Raw genomic sequence first — 18803 nt, 5'->3', positions numbered from 1 at the left:
GAGGGCTGAAGGTTGGATGAGGACTGTGGTGTGGGACTGATTCTTGGGGCTGGCAGCTTCCTATGGAGGTGCTCATGGGTCTCTTGTGGTGCCCATGGAGATGAATACGCACAGGATCAGCAGCTGCTGACAAGAGCTCGCTGTATGCGGATTACACTGATCCCCTCCAGCCTCCCTGCTGTGTGCCCAAGGATTTCTGAGTCTTTAGTGTGTTTTTCCTGCTAAATTGGAGGTGTTTGTGTCCACAGTGCAAGGGCCAAGTGAGCTTTTGCTTTCATCCCTAAAACAGCTGGGTCAGTGGGGTTGCATGGCTTGGCCTGTGCATGGTGCAAAATCAGATGTAAACCGGGGGTCAAAAGGCTCTTTTGGAAATGGAGCTCTGCAAGGCAGAAAATAATCAGATTTGGGGCTCTAGCTCTGAATCTGTTGGCTTTCCTTATGGCTTTGTTCTTGTTACTGCTGCTTTCCTATGAGCATTGTGACTCCCACCTTCACTGGAGCCCAAAGGAAGAGGCTCTTATGGGTTCAGTGCTTTCCCCTGAAGCCAAAATGGCATCTCAAGGGAAGGTGTCCCTGCCTGTGGCTGGGGGATGGAACTGGATGAGCTTTAAGATCCCTTCCAACCCAAACCATTCTATGGGCTGTGATCCCGGTGGCAGCAGGGGTATGAACCATGCCATGTGCCTGCCTCTGCCTGTGCACACCAGCACGCTCACTGCTGCCTCTGTGGGATCCTTGATGGCTCATGCTGCTCTTGGATATGGGGTTGATCCCCATCTCCTCCTCCTTGGCCAACACCACATAACCAGTTCTGCTCTGTTCTGCGCTAGTGCAATGGCAGCTCCACCACTGCTCACCTTTGACACCCATGGTGTGATGAAGGTAATGGAGGCATCATTCAGGAGCGGACCCAGCAGCCCCATCCGATGCACCCTTTGTGCCTGGCACCCACCTTCCTCTGGCCTGGCAGCATCCACGGGTGCTCTCCCGTCTGTGGGCTTCCCTTGCTGTGTATCAGAATGAATCACTGGCCTGGCTGAGCTTTGGATGCTGCTGTAATTTGTGGCTCTGGAAATAATCTTTCATAATAGAAGCTTTTACAGTAAATGAAGCCTCAGCTTCATTTGCAGCAGATGTGATTTTCTTTAATTGTTGTTAATTTTTTTCCCAGGATATGATGACAATCCCTGGGGATTGGTGCAACCTGGATGTGAGGTTTGCTTCCCTGCAAGGGGCTGCAGCGATGTGGTGTTACGGGAGGTGCTGAGCCTGTCCCAGTTTGGGGCTGGGGTACCCCAGCAATGGGTATAGCCTTGTCTATGGGTTTGCTAGGGGTCAGTGCTCATCAGTGTTTTGGGGGTCAGTTGAACTGATGGGGGGGTTTGATAGGGAGAAATAACAAAGCAAGAACAAATCCAGTGCCACTGCATAAAGTGATGTGGGTTTAACCTTCCTCCATAGAGAAATGGAGCTCAAGGGGTCCCAGTCTTTTGGGGTTCCTGCACTGTGTTAAGTAGGAGGCATGATGGAAAAGGGAGGAAATTCTTAGGGCATTGCTGAGAACAGCCTGGAAGAGGGACCCTGTGGGATCGGGGCTGGGTGCCAGGCACAAATCTGGGGTGACCTGGTCCCTGTAAGATGCTCCCCCCCCAGGCACAGAGGATTGTGCTGTGCAGCTCCGCAGCAGCAGCAGTGTGCGCAGGCAGGAGCCAGGCAGCCGTGCGCTGCAGCCTCCTCCTTGCTGGGAAAAAGGCCGGTTTCCCCCCCAAAAAACAGCTCCCTCATGGGACAGGCACCGTTTGCAGCCGCTCCCCGGCAGAAGCGAAACCCAATCCCCGTCCTCAGCGCTCCGCTTGGGTTTCTCAGGGCTATTTCTAGCACTTGGCTCCTTCTCCTCCAGCGTTTCCAATGCCTCTCTCCATCTTTTTTCCACTCCTCCGCTGCCCCCGTCTCCCCCCATGACCTCGGCCCAGTGTCCTCCCCATGGCCCCACCGCGGTGGCAGCTCCCCAAAAGGGGCTTCCAAGGCGGGTTATTGCCAGTGGCTCATCTGCATCCGCCCTCCTCCCGGTCCTCCCCTGCTCCTCCCTTCTCCAAATCGCTGCCGTACGACACCGCCGGTGCGCGGGGCTGCGCGGCCGCCCAGCAACGGCCGGCACCGGGGGAGCCACCGCGCCGGGGGTTGGCGTGAGTAGGGGGCTGCGGTGGCGGGGGTGTCCCCAGGGGGGAGGCCGGGTGGCTCCGGCTGTCACCGCTGCCTTGTGTCCTGCCGGGAGTGTTGGGTTTTGCCATCCCTGTCCTTCCCGTGTCCTTCAGCGGGAGCCCATCGGCACCGGGGCAGGGTGCTGTGGGTGCTACCCTGTGTGTGGCTTCTGCTCGGCAGGGAGATGCCGCTGGAGGATGGGGATGCAGCGAGGCAGAGGGGCCAGTGGGTCAATGGCAAGGTCAGTGGTACCCCGTGGCTTGGGGAAACAGGGGACCCGCTGCTCCAGGACACGACAGCACCCGATGGCAGCAGGACGGAGCCAACACTGGGTGACAAGAACGTGGCTCCCAAGGGGGCCCTGCAGCAAGCAGGGCGGCGTGAAGAAGCCTTGATGACTGAGCTCTCGGAGCTGGTGCAGAAGGTGGTGAAGAGCAGCAGCTGGTGGGAACGGCACGGGGTGGACATCAGCATCCTCGGCTGCAGCTTCCTCCTGCTCCCAGCAGGTAATCCAGCTCAGCCCCCCCATATCATAGCCAGGGGGGTCCTGATGCCTTCTCCGCGTGGCTTTTGCACTGCTGGTACCACTTGGTGCTGGAAGCTGTTATTAAACCTGAAATAAAGCTTCAATAACCCCTTTACCCTGTGCTATGGGGTACCCTGACCCCATTGGGAACCCACAGTGGGTGATGGTGCTATCCAAGGTACAGCCTGGGGTGAGGGGATGATGCCCTGCAGATGGGCACAGGGCAGGATTGGTGTGCTCCATCCATGTCCTGCCATGGAGCAGGGAAACCCTGATGGGTTTGGTGACAATAGCCCTGGCTGTGGTGGGTGCAGGGGGATGTGGTTGAGCACAGGGCTCCAGCAGCATGGTTGGGAAGCTGCAGCTGGTACCTCCTCTTGCTTTGAACTCATGGGGATGCTGAAGCCGGCAAAGTTGTGTGTGCCATGCCATCACGACATGATGGTGAGCGTGGCTGATCCAGGTGTGCAGGGTGGTGTGGGAGGAAGCTTTCAGGCAGTTTAAATACCTGTACCTATGTCTGAAAAACAGGTTTAGGGCTGTGGCTGGCTTGTTTGGGTGTAGCAGCACCTCTGCCCCGGCTCAGAGGTGAGCAGGGCAGCAGCACATGTGCGTGCCCAAGCTCCTGCCCAGCTGGTTTCTCCACAGGGTTCCTGTGCCTGCGGTCAGCCCAGGCTATCCCTTTCCTGGCTGGTGTCCTCACCCTTGGCGTGGTGCATCATACCCTGACAGTGAAGGGCAGCCACCTGGCCAGCCACAATGCCTTGACCGAGTCCAAGTCCTGGGGCAAAGTGTGGGCCATCTTCTTCATTGAGGTGAGCAGGGCTGTGGGGTTTGGGTCCCCCCACATCCCCATCATCTCCTTGCCAGCATCTCAAATCCTTCAGGATCAGCCACCTTCTTTTCCAGCCTGGTTTGGAGCCTGTGGAGTGCAGAGCATCCCCTCTGGGTTCCTCTCCCATGACCCCAACCCTGGTGCTGTGGCTGTAGGCATCTCCTCTCCTTTCTCTTCCCTCCCAGCTCTGCTCAGCGTTCACAGTCGAGCAGGCCACTTACAACCATGTGAAGATCCACCATGGCTACACCAACGTCATCGGCCTGGGGGACTCCAGCACATGGAAGCTTCCTTTCCTGAACCGCTACGTCTACATGTTCATCGCGCCTCTCGCGGTGCCCATCTTAACCCCTCTGGTTGCACTTGGTACGTGTCCCAACCACCTTGGGATGGGGTGCTGGGTATGGTGAGCTTGTTACTGAGCAGGTCTCACCCTACCAAAGGGTCCTGACTTGTTCGGAGCCATCAGGGTAACTATGCAAACCCATGGTGGGATACAGGGCTGCAGCAAAGGCAGACGATGCTGCACTTGCTCCGGGGAATGCATCTGCTGGTGCTCAGAAACACTTCACATTTTCCTATGTTGGATGTTGAAAGCTCTGGCAAAGGCCATCGTGAGCCTGAATCACCCCAAATTTGCTCTCCTTTAATTCAGCCCCTTGGCTGTAGCACAGTTTGGTGTTATACCTTGGTCTCTCGTGAGAGCATTGATTGCATGGGGTGTGTTTGATGACTGTGTTTGATTGTGGGGCTGGGAAGCAACAAGCTTGGGCAGACAAAGTGGTGGCACAGAGGAAATGATAGTGCCAGGAAATGATCATGGAGAAGAGGCTGAGGAAGCCCAGCCCCCTTGGTTGAACAGCTGTGGGCAATGCCACAAGCATGGACAATGACTTGGCACGTTGTAAGACATGAAGATGCATCCCAGTCCCTGTGTGGTGTTGCACAGCTGGACCCTCAGCCTGTCCTGGAGACCCAAAAACCAGGCTGGGGGTGTCAGGCCAGTGTGGATGATGGGGAAGGGGAGATGGAGGGTGGCATGAGCTGTAGGGTTATCGGAACACAGCTTGGTTGCTGGAGCAGCAGTGGTGGCAGGAAGGGTCAGCTCCTCTCCCATGTGGTGCTTCTTCCCTATGCAGATTTGTTGAGGAATGTGGAGTGGAAAGCAGCTCTCCGGACCCTCTGCTGCATGTCTCTGGGTCTCTACTGCCATTACTGGCTGCTGCTCCACGTCTCGGGCTTCCAGTCGCCGTGGTCCGCCCTGCTCTGCATGCTGCTCACCCGCTCTCTCCTGGCCCATCCCTACATCCACGTCAACATATTCCAGGTAGAGACCTGAGGCTCCAGGATGTCCTGATGGTGCTGGGGATGCGTCAGACTCCACTGGTGACACAGCCCTGACACTGCTGGGTAAAGCTTGGTTGTCACCTCTCTTGTGCCGATGTCGTCATGGGGAGGGTCAGGCTGGTGGTGCTGGGGTTGGAGAACATAAGGGCAGATGGGTGAACATGGGGCATGAGGGTCACCTTCATGCTCTCGTATGGCCAGAGCTACGGTTGGCCCTGATGGGTCCGGGGGGGGGTGTTGGGTGCTGTGGGGTGCCCACGCTGCCTCTCCCGCAGCACATCGGGCTCCCCATGTTCGCGGCCGATCGGAAGCCCAAGCGGATCCAGCTCATGAGCCTGGGTGTGCTCAACCTGCCCCGCAACGCGCTGCTCGACTGGTCCTTCGGCCACTCGCTCATCAGCTGCCACGTGGAGCATCACCTCTTCCCCAGCCTCTCCGACAACATGTGCCTCAAGGTGAGACAGCCCATGGCGTGGATGAAGGTTGCACCAACCATGTAGATGAGGCCCTCGGTGGCACGGGTTAGTGAGGTCTTGGCAGTCCTGAGGTAACGCTTGGGCTTGATGATCTTAGAGGTCTTTTCCAACTTAATCGATTCCATGATTCCCTCTGTTCCTACTCCCATTTCTCCTGGTTTTCCACTCCTTGCCTCTTCCCCTGCTCCCAGTTCCAGCCTGCAGCAGCCAACCCACGGTCTGGGATCCTCCCAGCTCTTCCCTTGGGGAAAGCATCTCCATTACTGCTCAGTCTGGCTTTTGGTTCAGATGAAGTCCAGGCAAACCTCCCCTAATCTTGGTTTTTGCTCTTACCTCTTGCTCTGAGGTGTGGGGTGTATTCAAACTGACACTGCCTCAGCCCTGGGGGATTCCAAGGCAGGTCCATGTGCCGCCCTTCAGCATGGGATGTCCACTCATTCAATGCCGTGCACTTGCTTTCAGTCTCAGGTTGGGGGGAAAAACAGAAGTAATAGTGAATAGACAGATCAGGAGCACTATGGGCTTTAGGTTGTGCCCTTCTTTGAGTTCGTGGGGCTGGCAGGACCTGCTCCCCATAGAGGTGTGTTGCAGGGAAGGGGTAATTAAGCTGGTGGCAGCCTCCCAGCCCCGGTGCTGAGCTGCTGTGTGGGCACCTGAGGATAACCATGGGTGTAAGTGATGAGCATGTATGGGTGGCCCTCATTAAAAGCCTCATTAGGAGATCTCTCCTAATCCCGAGCCCTACAAAGGTGTTTTGCCAGGGTGAAGTCCCTGGGTTGCTTTAACAGGAAAACGCCTTCCTCTTAATCCTCATGGCTGGTGCTGCCTTCTCCAGCCCTGTTTTGGTAATGTGGGATGGGTTTTATGAGCACCTTATGGAAGCTCAGCCTGGGAACCTTGTACAGCCTGTATAGGGATGACTTTGCCTTTGCAGATCAAACCCATCGTCTCCCAGTACCTGAAGCAGAAGAAGCTGCCATACAATGAGGACACCTACACCTCCAGGCTCCGTCTCTTCCTCCAGAGATACGAGGAGCTCATGGTCCACGCTCCCCCCATAACGGAGCTGGTGGGCATCCAGTGAGGATGGGACCCCAGGACTCTGGGATGTTTCCTGCAGGGACTTGTGACAGCGATGGCTTTAGCAGGATTGGGGCAACACAAACGCCTCCATAAAGCCATCATGTAGGAAACATTTCCCCCCTATATCTTGCTTTTGGCTTGATAATGATGCACGGAGCCCCTGCAGGAGCAGAGCCAGGAAGTGCATCTCCAGGGACAGGAAAAAGGGGGTATCCCCAGTTATTCCCAGCCAGGGCTTAGTTTTATCCACTCTGCTTTCATGCTTGGGGAGAGGAAACCTCTTGTCTGCTGGCTGTGGCCTCCCTGCAACAGGACCATAGGAGATGCAGCGCTGTGTCCAGTGCATCCGGAGCTTGTTCCACGAGGATCTGTAGGATGGAGCTGCAAATGTGTGGTTGGAGGCTCAGGGAAGGGCTTGGATTATGGGGAGGGGGTTGGTCACTGCTGCCTGCGCTTTGCAAGGCTCTGGGGTGAATCAGTCCCTTCTAGGAACAATGATTTGGCAAATTCAGCCTTAAAACTTTGAGATGGAGCTTCTTTGTTATTGGGGTTTGCTGCTGGAGCAAGTCTACTGGTATCCAGTGGTACTCAAAGGTGGGGAAAAGACTCTCACCCTGTGCAGGGGCATCTTCAGACCCAGCGGAGAAGGGTCCTCATGTGGATGCTGTGACACAGGGCTGGAGCTGGGATGGCTGTGGTATGTCCCTGTGTAGCAGATGCAGACTTGGGGGCAGGGAAAGCTGCCCTTGGATCTGTCCAGTGTGACCCTTTTGGCATCAGGAATAGGGAATTACTGATTTATCCTGGGCTGAGACCCAGGGGATGCTGATGCCCTGCGCTGATGGCATTGCTGTGTCACCCCTCACTGGCCCCATGCAGGGTTTATTGATCCAGGATGTTGTGAAACGTCCAAAGGGCGAATCTTTGCCCTTTGAGCATGGGTTATCCTGGGTGTGTAGGCTGGGGAGAAACAGGGGGGCTGGACCAAATGGCCCAAGTGCTTGAGGGGATCACCCAGGGCTCAGGGATGGCTTACACACACACACACCCCCCCCCCCCCCCCCGAGCCCTCATGATTAGTTTCTTAATTAAGCTAAATTAAGAGTGCCCCAGCAAAGAAGGGGATGCATTAGCAGTGCTTTCAGTTGGGATAATCTCAGCCCCATGTGTTTTGTGGGTACAAAGCGCTCTTTCTCTTTCCCTGTTGCAAAGAAATTGGTCCCAAAATGTTTCTAAGCACTGGAGGGAGCAACAGCCCTTTCCAGGGCTGGATTTCGTGGCTGTTGTTTAACGCAGTGCCATCTAAAGGCAAATGCTCGCAGGTCCTTCAGCCAGCCGGGGATGTGATTCGGGAGATATGGGGATTATTCCCTGTCAGAAGAGGCAGATACAGCGGAGGCTAATGGGGAACCTGTGCTCAGAACCTTCCAAATTCCTGCCTCAAAATATGCCTCAGATTCAAACTCGGCTCTTCTTGTGGGTGATATCAGTGATGATATTTGGAATGGAGCCTCCAGCCTCGCCTCTCTGGGCAGGGGTTGGCAATTGCTGTGTTGAGCTGAGGCTGGGGGCTTGGGAAAGAGACTTTAAAGCTGTTGGAAATCCTGGTCCTCCCTGCACCCCCCCCCGCCCCCGAAGGAGTGGGTGCAGGTGGGGTACGTGCCCAGCTGCTGTTCTCAGCACGCAGAAATCCATGAACTAATTCTCAAATCCATGCGCAAAGCATGTGGGGTTTATGACCCTTATTAAAACCAGCTTCTAGCTGTACACTCCTCTTGGTGTTAATTGCTTTTAAAAAGCCCCATTAATGCTCGCCTGCGTGCTTTGGCATCTGTCCCACCGAGATGCTTTTCCTGCCTGGTGTATCGCACAGGGGCTGAAGAAGGTCTGGGTCTTTCTGCATGGCAACGGTGAGTAGTTCTATTTGGAATGACCCAAGTGATGGGATTAAGGAGGAAATAAAGTAGGGACAGTGGGGAGGCTGGGGCAGGGGCTTTGGCACTAACGCTTTATCCTTTATTGAGGGGATGCTGTGGGTTTCACTGTGAGAGAGGCTGACGGCTGCACGGGGGGGGAGGATTAATCAGTCTGAGCTGCTGTTTTCCGCCGGAGACCTCCGCAGTTAATCACTCTTGGCAATTAAAGGGCGCTCGCAATTAGCAGCCGCAGGGATGCTACTGCCCCGGGCAGCAGGCAGAGTACCGCGGAGGCTTCGCCATAGAGAGCGGTGGCGAGGGCGACCACTAGACAACCTCTCCTTCTCTAGCTCTATGGTATTTCCCATTTCCGGACAGCCGTAGCGGCAACGGCATGCTGCCATTGGCTGAGGGTGAGCGGGGGCGTGGCCACGTGGCGATGTGTGGGCGGGGTTATGCTAATCAATCCGTGGTCTCGGTTCGTGATTGGTCTGCTGGGAGGAGGGGCGGGGCCAGCGGTGGCGGGGATGGGACCGAGCGGTGCGTGCTGGAGGCGCGGCGGCGGCGGCGTCCCGGGCGGTGAGGGGCGGGGCCAGCGTGTCCCGGGACCGGGGGTACCGGTACAACGGGGGCTGCGGGAGCAGGGACCGGGTGAACCGCGGCCGAGCGGCTGCGGGAGCCGGGAGCGGCAGCGCCGTGCTCCAGCCCTGGAGGAGGGAGGGAGGGGTGCGGGACCGGAATCCTCCGGTGCACGGGGTCCCGGTTGCGGCGCCTCCTGCCGCCAGCTGCCCCCCCCGTCCCCACCGGGCCCGGCTCCGCCGTCAGCACCAAGGCCACGGGCTTGGCCGAGCGCGGGGGCCGCAGCCTTGACCCCCCCCGCCAAGTGTTTCCGCCTCGCACCGGGGGTACTTAAACCGCGGGCGGCCGCCGGCACCGGCTGCACACGATGGCTGCGGCGGGGGGACGAGCCCCGCTGGGTCCGTGCTGGGCGCTAGGGGAGGGCGATGCTGGGCTGGGGTCAGCCCGTCCCGCACGTCGCATCCTCTCTGTCCTTTCCCCCTCCAGGCCTCCGGCGATGGCTGTGCTCGGCTGCCGCGGCTCCCCGGGTCTGCGTGGTGGGCAGCGGGCCCGCGGGCTTCTACACGGCTCAGCACATCCTGAAGGTACCAGGGTAGGGCTTTGGTGGGGGGTGAGGATATGAGGGGGGTCTGCAGGCTGCTGGGCTTGAAGCACGGTGGGGAGGCAGGTCGGTGAGGTTGGGGGGGTGCTTGGGGCAGCCCAGACCCTACAGAGTCCTCCTGAGCCCCTTTTAGGTGCTGCTGCCTCCATCCCTGCCCTGCCCCTGGGCCAGACCCAAGCCATGATGCTGTGAGTTCAGCTTAAGTGGTTTCTATAGAATTGGAGATCTGCCTGCTTGTAGCTGTTGTCACCCAATAGGGATGACATTAACCATGTGTTAGCATGCAGAACCTGCCTCCTCGTCCCCACCTGAGTTAAGACATGCAGGTCACCCCTTCCCTGGCATCTGTGAAGGTTTTTAGTGCTTTGGGCACTCAGGTTTCTGATGGGAAATGAGACCTGAGCACAAAACTGTTGGCACTGAGCAGAGATGCAGCAGCTGAACCCCGTCATTAAACTGCTGTGTTGTCTCCAGTTGTGTTGGATAATAGCTGTTACTGAGCCTCAGGGACACATTTCAGGGCTGCTTAATCCCCGAGTCAGACTCAAAATATGAGATAACAAAAGCCTTGCAGCAGAGCATCTCTCTGCAGCTCTGACCTCTGCCGAGGGCTGGCAGACAGCCTGGGGTCCACCAGCACCCAGTGCTGGCTGCTTCCCACCCGGTGTGGGGGCTCCTTGTCAGCCCCCCCGGTACTGGGTAGCTGCTGGGTTAGTGTGGAAGGGGAGCTGTGGGGTGGGCAAGAGGATGGAGCCCCTCGTGAGATGTGCTTGATGGTGGTTAAGGTCACTCTTTACTACACCTTGTGATCTGAGCTGGCAGTACCAGGTACAGCATCATCCTGTGTGTGGAAGGGTCCAGAAGAGGCAGTTGCTGGCGGTGGATCTTGGTGCTGGATCTTCCTCCTGCCTTGTGTCTTCCCCAGCAGCAAAGCCTTGTGTGTCCCTCTGGAGCTGCTGGGCTCATGTGGCCTTTCTGTCCTCATCCTTTAACCATGACTTCCTTCTGCAGCACCATGGTGGGGCACAAGTGGACATCTACGAAAAGCTGCCTGTTCCCTTTGGGCTCGTCCGGTTTGGGGTGGCCCCAGATCACCCTGAAGTCAAGGTTGGTGCTGGCTTCCTCCCCTTGCCAATGCGGTGCAACATGATGGTGGTGGGTGCAGGCAAGGCATTTGGGAGCAGAGATCTGCTGTTGGGGGTGATGGAGTTGGGCTGTAGGAGGAGTGGACATAAAGGTGTGGGTCTGGGGCAGTGTCTGCAGTGTGCTGCTATCCATCCTGTTACCAGGCTGAGCCCAGTTGGAGCTGCAGAGGAAGGAGTGCTTTTGTTCTGGAGCCCTGATTGCTCTGAAGAAAAGGGTTTGGGCACCATCCTGCCCTGTGCCCTCTCACTGGGGTGGGGTTGAGATGAGAGGCTGGCAGAGGAGGGCTGGCAGGCAGCACCCTCAATGGAAGGGGTTGTTTGGTTGGACTCCCTTGCAAGCACTACCTTGGAGAAGCAGTTTTCTCCTACAGTGAGCTTACTCAGCAGTGCCAAAGGCATTGGAGGGGCCCTGTCCTCCTGCAGAAGATGGATTTTCCACTCCACACAGGGTGATGGAAAAAGCGAGCGCCAAGTCCCAGCCTGTGCTTATCTGCCCCTGAGTTATCTGCGGCTGGTGTTAGATAAGAGCCTCAGAATAACTGCCTGGGCGAGGGGGTGACGCATCTCAAGGCCAGGGGGAGAGGAGCAGGCCTTGGCCCCTGGGCCTCGCACGTAACTCCCTGGTGCTTGTTTGGTGTGTGCAGAACGTGATCAACACCTTCACGCAGACGGCGCGCTCGGGGCGCTGCTCCTACCACGGCAACGTCAGCGTGGGCAGGGACGTGACGGTGGCAGAGCTGCAGCAGGCATACCACGCCGTGGTGCTGGTGGGTACCACGGCCTGTGCTCATGGGGAAGGTTCTGTGGGGTTATTGCACTCTGGGGTCTTGGGATCAGGGTTTGGGTGAGGTGTTTCTGGGTGCTTTATCACCATGGTGGACTGTGCCCGTGCCTGGGACAGCTCAAGCTGGGGGCATGTGTTAGAGCGTGGCATCAAATACAGGTCTCTGAGACCCTGCTGTGTGAGGCAGTGATTGAGGAACCTCTTCCGTGCGATGGCCAGTACCTATTTCAGCCCAACATGGATTTGTCCATCCTGTTCAGTCCTTGTTGTGCTCTGCCTTGGCCCAAGGAGGTCAAATTTGGCTCTGGAGCCCATGGGGATGGGGTGGCTGAAACATCTGTGCTTGGGCTGTGTTTAGCTCCTCCATTCAGTATCCCAGCCCCTGGAGGGGTTTGCAGTGGTGCAGTGTCCCTGGCAGCAGCTGGAAAAGGAGGTTTGTGGTTTGGTATCACCCCTTGCACACGGTGACATCTCTGACCATGTCCCTTCCTTCCTCAGAGTTATGGTGCTGAAGATAACCGGGTCCTGGGCATCCCAGGGGAGAACCTCTCTGGTGTCTATTCAGCCCGAGCATTTGTGGGCTGGTACAACGGGCTGCCGGAGAACCAGGATGTGAGTACAGCCAACATCCCTGCCCTTCCTCCCCATCCTGCGTCCAAATACAGGCATTCAGCTCCAGATTAAGTCCTGAAAGGCCTGCAATTGGAAAAGATTAGCAGGCATCACGTTAAATCCTTCTTAGATGGTAGAAATGTGAACACTTTGCACATCAGTGAGAGCGGATTAGCTGGCTCTGGAGGTTGGCAGCGCATTTTGGCTGGGCCAGATGGGAACCTGGGGGTGTGATGCTGTGCTTTGACCTGGGGAGGTTTTCTTGGCTGAGAACAGCTCCTTCTCCCAGAGATGCCATCATAGGAAGAAGGGGAGAAGGTTGGTTGGGGTACCTGGAGCTGCTGTTTTGCTGTGTCTGCTTGGGGAGGAGGCTCGTGAGGAGTTTCCCTATTCTTTTTTGGGGAAAAGAGGGGCAGAAGGGAATTTGGGTGGTGGGAGCAGGTCTGAGGCCATCATGCTCACAGCTGGGTCTGTCTTGGCAGCTGAATCCTGACCTGAGCTGTGAGACAGCGCTGATTCTGGGTCATGGCAACGTGGCTCTGGATATTGCCCGGATTCTCCTGTCCCCACTGCAGCTCCTCAGGGTGAGTCCCAGGGACAAAGGCAGCCCAGGGCCCACATTCACTCCCTGCTGGATGGTTGCTGCTTCCCACCCATCTCAGCAGGACCTCAGGCTCTCCTCTCTTTGGGATCTTTCCTTTGGGGTGGGTGCTCCCCATGGATTCACAGTCCATAGCAGTGATCCAAGGCTCCAGCCGTGCCTTGGGTAACACTGCAGAGTTCTCTGGGTTGATCTGCTGCTACCTAAAATGTTGGCATTTGAGCCTCATCCCTTATGAGAAGCAAAGGAGGAGCTGCTTGCCCTATTCCACCACCAAAGTAGAAGCTTCTCCTGTTGGGATGGGTCTTTTTCTGCTGTAGCTGAGGGCAGCAGCCTGGATTGTGCTGCTAGCACTGGGCACTGTGGTGACTGATCCAAGCTGGTGGACCTCTCCTTCTGCTGCCATGCTCCTTTATGGCTGGGAGCTGGTGTGAGCCAGCTGCTCCATACAGCTGCTGCCCCAGATGTTGGCAGCAAAGGCTCTTCCTCCTAGAGAAATTCCACGAGGTTTCACAATTAAAACTAAATTAAAAAGACCCAACAACAACTTGGGGGTACTTCCAACCAGTGGCTAAAGCCAGCTGGGAAGCAGGGCTGGGAAGGAGTTGGTGCTGGAATCGAGTGCCATGGGGTGCAGGCAATTTAGGAATATTGGTCTGGAATGGTTTATCCTGGTTTCCTGGTGTCCCTCCCATTGTCTTCTCTGGAAAAGATCTTCCTGTGATCTAGATACATGCCCACAGTTGAGCTGGAGCACAGGGTTGCTGCAAGATGCCAACCACTGAGCCCATGCAATGCCTGTGTGTGTGCTCGGAGCTGCCTGGGGTGGGCAGGCAATGACTGAGCTGTGGTTTGCAGTGGGTTTCACCCACGTGCCTGTATATCCTGAGCTGGGAAATCACCCAGCAGCATCTGCAGGCATCCCGCAGTGGAGCTCGCTGGAAGGCTTCCCTCCATTAGCCCCAAGGTTAACCTGCTGGGGTGGATCCCCCGAGGCAAGCTCATGGGGTGCTGGCTCGTTGCCTCTAGTGCATTATGGCCTCGGAAAGCACATTCAGTGATGGGGGACCAGCTGTGCAAATAGCTCTGTGCAATGGGAGATGAGTTGTTTTCAGTCCTTGCCCATCTCTGCATGCACAGCCTGCTTTTCTGCTGATTGTTCACCTTCAGAGGCTGTGCCTTCCCCCCCAGCTCCCTTCGGGTTTGCCTTCATCCCACTCTCCCGTCTCTGTTCTGCAGAAGACAGACATCACTGATGGCTCCTTGGCAGCTCTTGCCTGCAGCAAGGTGAAGCGTGTCTGGCTGGTCGGGAGGAGGGGACCTCTCCAAGTTGCTTTCACTATCAAGGTAAGGCTTGCTTGGGGGTGCTGGAGGGCAGCTGTGTTTCCCAGCACTGAGCCCCAGGCTGCCCATCCCTGGTGGGGAGAGGTGGTCCAGGGATGGGTGAGGAGCCCGGGCATCCTTCCTGCACCCATCTATTAGCTCCTATCCTCACCTACTGGGGAAGGGGGCCTGGGGCTGTTGGGTGACCTCTCAGTGCTGGGGGTAACACCTTCCTGCCTGCAATCCCCAGGAGCTGCGGGAGATGATAAACCTGCCTGGTACCAAGCCTGTGCTGAACCCTGCTGACTTCACAAGCCTCGAGGATGCTGTTAGAGGTGAGGGAGGTGTGCTGCGGTCCTCCTGACGGTGACTCACCTCGACAGGCGAAAGCCAGGAGTGATCTGGAGATGCTCACAATGTGCATCAGAGAAACTCTTGCCTTGTGCTTAATGCATGGTGGCGTTAAGCAAGGTGACTGTGGTGTGGGTCATCCTTAGAGTGCCATGAAGACTAGGCCTGTTTCTCTGTGCAGCCACTTTGCTGCCTGGGAGTCATGCTTATGCTCTGGGTAATGAGGACAGGAGGTTCAGGAGGGCTGGGGGAACCTTGCAGGAGAGATTCCAGGGCTCTTGATTGAAGAACTTTCTGCAAAGCTAAAAGGAAAACACTGAGTTCAAGGGTGCCCAGAGACTTGCTGTTCTCCACAGGCTGCTGCCTCTGAGCACCAGCAAGGTGGGAGAATCACAGGCTTTGATTCATGTGTCCCACTGGCCTCAAGCCTCAGGAGCTCTCCTGATCACTTTGAGTTGCAGTTTGTCATCTTAGAGGTGTCGGATGCCCATCAGTATGGCAAACTCCAAATGGACACTCGTGTACCGCTGACACTGCTTTGGCATGGCTCTGTGCTGTGTCCCATGGGCCTTTTGCCCTAGTTCCCGTCCTGAAGCTCTCTCTTTCTTTCCTCCTAGATGCCCCCAGGCCTAGGAAACGCCTGACTGAGCTGATGATCAAAACGGCCCTGGAGAAGCCAGTGGGGACTGTGTCCCCCCGGGAATGGGGGCTGAAGTTCCAGCGCAGCCCCCAGGAGGTGCTGCCCACTGCTGATGGGAGGCGGGCGAGGGGCGTCCGCATGGCCCTGACCCGCCTGGAGGTACGGGCTTGGTATGGCCTGAGCAGGACACTGCTGCATCCTTCCAGCCCTTGGGAATCATTTGGAGACACCGTTGTCTTCCCTGCCTGGTTGGGTTGGCTCTTGGGGAAGCCAGTACCACCAAGAGCCTTTCCCACTCTAAAGGGAGCTGTTTTCATGCTGCTGCTGCAGAAACACCTTTGGGATCAGGGATGCCAAAGGGGAGTGGAGGAGGCTGTTCTGTATCTGGTGACTGACATTCAGCAGCCTCTTTCTTCCCCTCTCAGGGCTCAGGTGACTCTGCCAAAGCCATCCCTACTGGAGACATGGAGGAGCTGGAGTGTGGGCTGGTGGTCAGCAGCATCGGCTACCGGAGCCTGCCGCTGGACCCGGCAGTGCCCTTCGACACCCAGCGTGGCATCATTCCCAACAGCTCAGGCAGAGTGGAGGGTGTCCCAGGTCTGTATCCACAGGGATGTGGGTGGGACATGTGGAGTGCAGCTGGTGGGATGGGAAGCTCTGTTCACCAAGGGCATGGACACAAGGTGGTTGCATACCTCAATAGGAGAGTGGAAACAGGAAATGAGCTGCCTCTGTCAGTGTTAAGACCTGGCTTGTCCTCAGCTTGTGTTCGGGGGGTCTGGTTTTGTACAAGGGGACTTTACTGGGCCTCGGAGTCTGTTGCTAAAGCAACACAGCCCATAGAGCTGCTTAGTACATCTGCAGGTACACAAACTCCCGTGACAGCACTGACAAAGGGCTGCACTCTTCCCACCACAGCTTGATGTGATGCCCATGGATAGGGAGGATCCATAGCTCCATGCTGAACCGAGCCTAGCTGCTCCGTGTGTCCATGCAGGTCTGTACTGCAGCGGGTGGGTGAAGAGAGGACCCACAGGTGTGATCATCACCACCATGAACGACAGCTTTGACACTGCCCAATCTGTGCTGGAGGATCTCCAGAGAGGGGTGCTGGATGTGTCCACCTCCAGAGAAGGCTTTGGAGCTATGGAGAGCATCCTGCGCAGCCGAGGTCAGTTGTGGGGGGGCTCTGAGCCACTGTAGCAGCCAGCATGAAGGTGTTACAGAGCCAGATTCCTCCTGGGGTCCTGCGGGCCACTTCTGGGAGCAGAGTCTGAGCCATGCAAATGTGCTGTCGTTTCATTGCTCCAGAGCCAAGGGAAAGGGGGATTTGAATTCCATCAAACTCTGTGTCATTGATAAGGTTAATGACCACTTTCTGGTAAAGGGCCATTAAAAGCAGCACAGACCTAGGGTAAAATGTCACTGTTAGCTGCCTAGGCAGTGAGCTATTGCTCTTCAGTGGTTTTCCTGGTAACCCTTCCAAGCAAGTTGGGGGAAAGATTAAAATGCCCAAGAGAGTAATTTGCTGTTGCTGTGTTTAAAGGCATTCAATTAAAGTGTCTGTGTGTGTTGCCTCTTAACTGACTGAGGCTTAACAGTGAACTTGTCCCCTGTGGTGCTGCCATGCTCGCAGTTGTTAACAGCTCGCAAAGCTCTGACTGATCCAGGCTGACTGGAACCTGCCATCCCTCTGCTTGTGGTGTTAGGAATCGTTACTCCTTTGTGAGGCTGAAGTCTGGCGCCGTGTCAGGAAAGGGCAGGCTTCCCTGGCACATCAGGTCCCTGCTGATGGGGAGGTGAGGCTGCACTCGTTTTTACTTGATGAAGTTCTCTCTCCCATCTCTTGCTGTCACTCCAGGGGTCCGTCCTGTTTCCTTCTCGGACTGGGAGAAGATAGATGCTGCTGAAATGGCACGAGGCAAAGCTGCTGGCAAACCCCGAGAGAAGATCGTGGATCTACAGGAGATGCTGCGGATCATCGGTCACTGAAGCACCAGTGATGGGAATGTGGTGCTGGTCCAGCTGGTGCTGTCCTGGGGCAAGGCCGGTGCGTTACAGCATGGCCTAGAGCACGGGGCTTGTGGCTGTGCTGGAGAGGGGACACTCGAGCTTCTCTAGTAATGATGACCTGTGGGCTCCCAAAGTGAATGGCTCAAAGCACCTGAGGCTGCTGGCTGGCCCTGCACCTCTGCAGCCAGCACTCCTGGGGCTGATAATTGTCACTTGTGTCCTTCAAGCATTAATGAATTGGCTGGTGCAGGTAAAGGGAGCCGTGCCCTTGGTGGGAGGCCTGGCCAGGCGCTTTCCCCATGGCAAATGGACAGAGAAACCTCCTTGTGTCTCGCTGCCTCCCCTTTAAGCCTCAAGCCAAATGGCTTCATTGCCTTGCCACTGGTGCCTGAGCAGGCTGCTTTGGGTAATAGTTGGTTTTTAAATAAACCCTTCCAGGAAAGCCAAATGGGAGCTGCTGCTTGAGTCTGGCTTCTTTGTCTGTGATGCCTTCCTCTCGGAGCAGCCAAGCACCGTGTCTCAAGGCAACCAGTTCCCCTCGTGCAGGGAGGGACCGTTTGCTCTCTGCTTGTGAGCTCTAAACAGACAAGAACATTAATTTGCTTTCTGCCTCCTGCAGTTAAGCCCCAGCAGAGCCTGGGTTCTGGATCCTGGGGTGGATTGGGATAACAAGCGTGTAATTGCCTTGTTCTGGATCATGAGGGATCCTGTGTTCGCTGGTACCAGCCGGTGCTGGCTGGTGCAAGCCCTGCCTTGAGCTTTACTTCCCTCACTGGTGTGGTTCTGGTTTTTGGCCCGTGTGGTTTGGAAGCTTATTAAATGCTTCCCTCAGCCCGAATTGACTGCGGTGACGGTGTCAGGTTTTAAGCCAGATTACAAGCCGTGAGCCATAATCTCCTCTTTATCCACAGCACAGGGGCCCTGTCAGCGTGGCCTCCTCCTCTGGCCGCCCTCACCATCCTGCACTCCCCATGGGAGCACTGCAGGGCCCCAGCCGCTCCTCTCTGACCTGTGTAAGTGGTTGTCACTGGCGCCTCTGTGATGGAGGCAAAGGGGAAATCAAAGGTGGTGGGGTTTGTCTCGGGTCCACGCTCAACCTCCATCTCTAAGCCTCTCCTATGGTAGAGAGTTTGTCCACTGGGTGCTGTACACCCACCCCATCTCTGGTCCAGCCTTAGGGGAGGGAGATCTTTCCCTCATCTCCTTTTTTCCCCCCTTTCCTTTTCTATTCCAGTCTCATTTGCGAGCTCATTAAGGAACTCAGGAAATGTGATCCTGGGAACTCGTACGCAAACGAGCAATAAAGCTTTTGTGGAACAGCTGCTTGTGTGATGGGGCTCTCGATACGTCTCGGGGCTGATCTGATGCAGCCTTAACGCTGAGCTCTTGAGCGTTAGGGTAAAGCTCTGGGTTCGGAGGTGAGGAAGCTCCTTGAGAAGGGGGCTGAAGTGATGGGTTTCAGGGCAGGGAGCAGCTCTTTTGGTAGATGGCCCAGCCAGAATCGTCATGGTGAAAGGGTGGTTGTGGCTGAATCAAATCCGTAGGTATCGGGAAGGGATGAGCCAGCTCTTCTGTAGGGTTTTCTTCCACATCACCTTGAATGTTGATGTTGGGTGCTTTTGCAGCCGTCATACAGTCACGGTGCTTGTGCTGCACATGGCAAATGGCTGTTGCCAAACTGGTGATGCTTGCTTCAGCGTAGTTTTGGGGCTGTGGCAGCAGATGAAGGGGAGTGTCTGTCTTTGCTGATCCCAGTGTCCTTGCTCAGC

The 18803-nt window shown here is 56.4% G+C and overlaps 2 protein-coding genes across 3 annotated transcripts; both read left to right on the top strand.

Moving 5' to 3' along the window:
• Positions 1–1228: 1228 nt before the first annotated feature.
• On the top strand, positions 1229–6995 carry FADS6 (fatty acid desaturase 6). Its single transcript, XM_062639874.1, has 7 exons — positions 1229–1260; positions 2383–2708; positions 3377–3543; positions 3749–3929; positions 4703–4890; positions 5186–5365; positions 6321–6995. The coding sequence occupies exons 1-7, from the start codon at positions 1244–1246 to the stop codon at positions 6468–6470; spliced, it is 1209 nt and encodes a 402-aa protein (XP_062495858.1). The 5' UTR covers positions 1229–1243; the 3' UTR covers positions 6471–6995.
• Positions 6996–8898: 1903 nt separating this feature from the next.
• On the top strand, positions 8899–17487 carry FDXR (ferredoxin reductase). Of its 2 annotated transcripts, none has more exons than XM_062639872.1 (12): positions 8899–8964; positions 9451–9548; positions 10577–10672; positions 11355–11477; positions 11993–12106; positions 12589–12690; positions 13947–14054; positions 14281–14365; positions 14999–15180; positions 15447–15618; positions 16019–16192; positions 16883–17487. In XM_062639872.1, the coding sequence occupies exons 1-12, from the start codon at positions 8913–8915 to the stop codon at positions 17011–17013; spliced, it is 1437 nt and encodes a 478-aa protein (XP_062495856.1). In that variant the 5' UTR covers positions 8899–8912; the 3' UTR covers positions 17014–17487. The 2 variants fall into 2 exon arrangements, with proteins under 2 accessions (XP_062495856.1, XP_062495857.1); XM_062639873.1 differs by lacking the exon at positions 8899–8964 and adding an exon at positions 9268–9362.
• The last annotated feature ends 1316 nt before the right edge of the window (positions 17488–18803 follow it).

The sequence above is a fragment of the Pezoporus occidentalis genome, unplaced genomic scaffold, assembly GCF_034315485.1.
Source record: "Pezoporus occidentalis ecotype Australia unplaced genomic scaffold, CSIRO_AGI_Poc_V1 ctg62, whole genome shotgun sequence".
Taxonomy (NCBI): Eukaryota; Metazoa; Chordata; class Aves; order Psittaciformes; family Psittacidae; genus Pezoporus; species Pezoporus occidentalis.
This window is presented reverse-complemented; position numbering and strand designations above follow the sequence as displayed.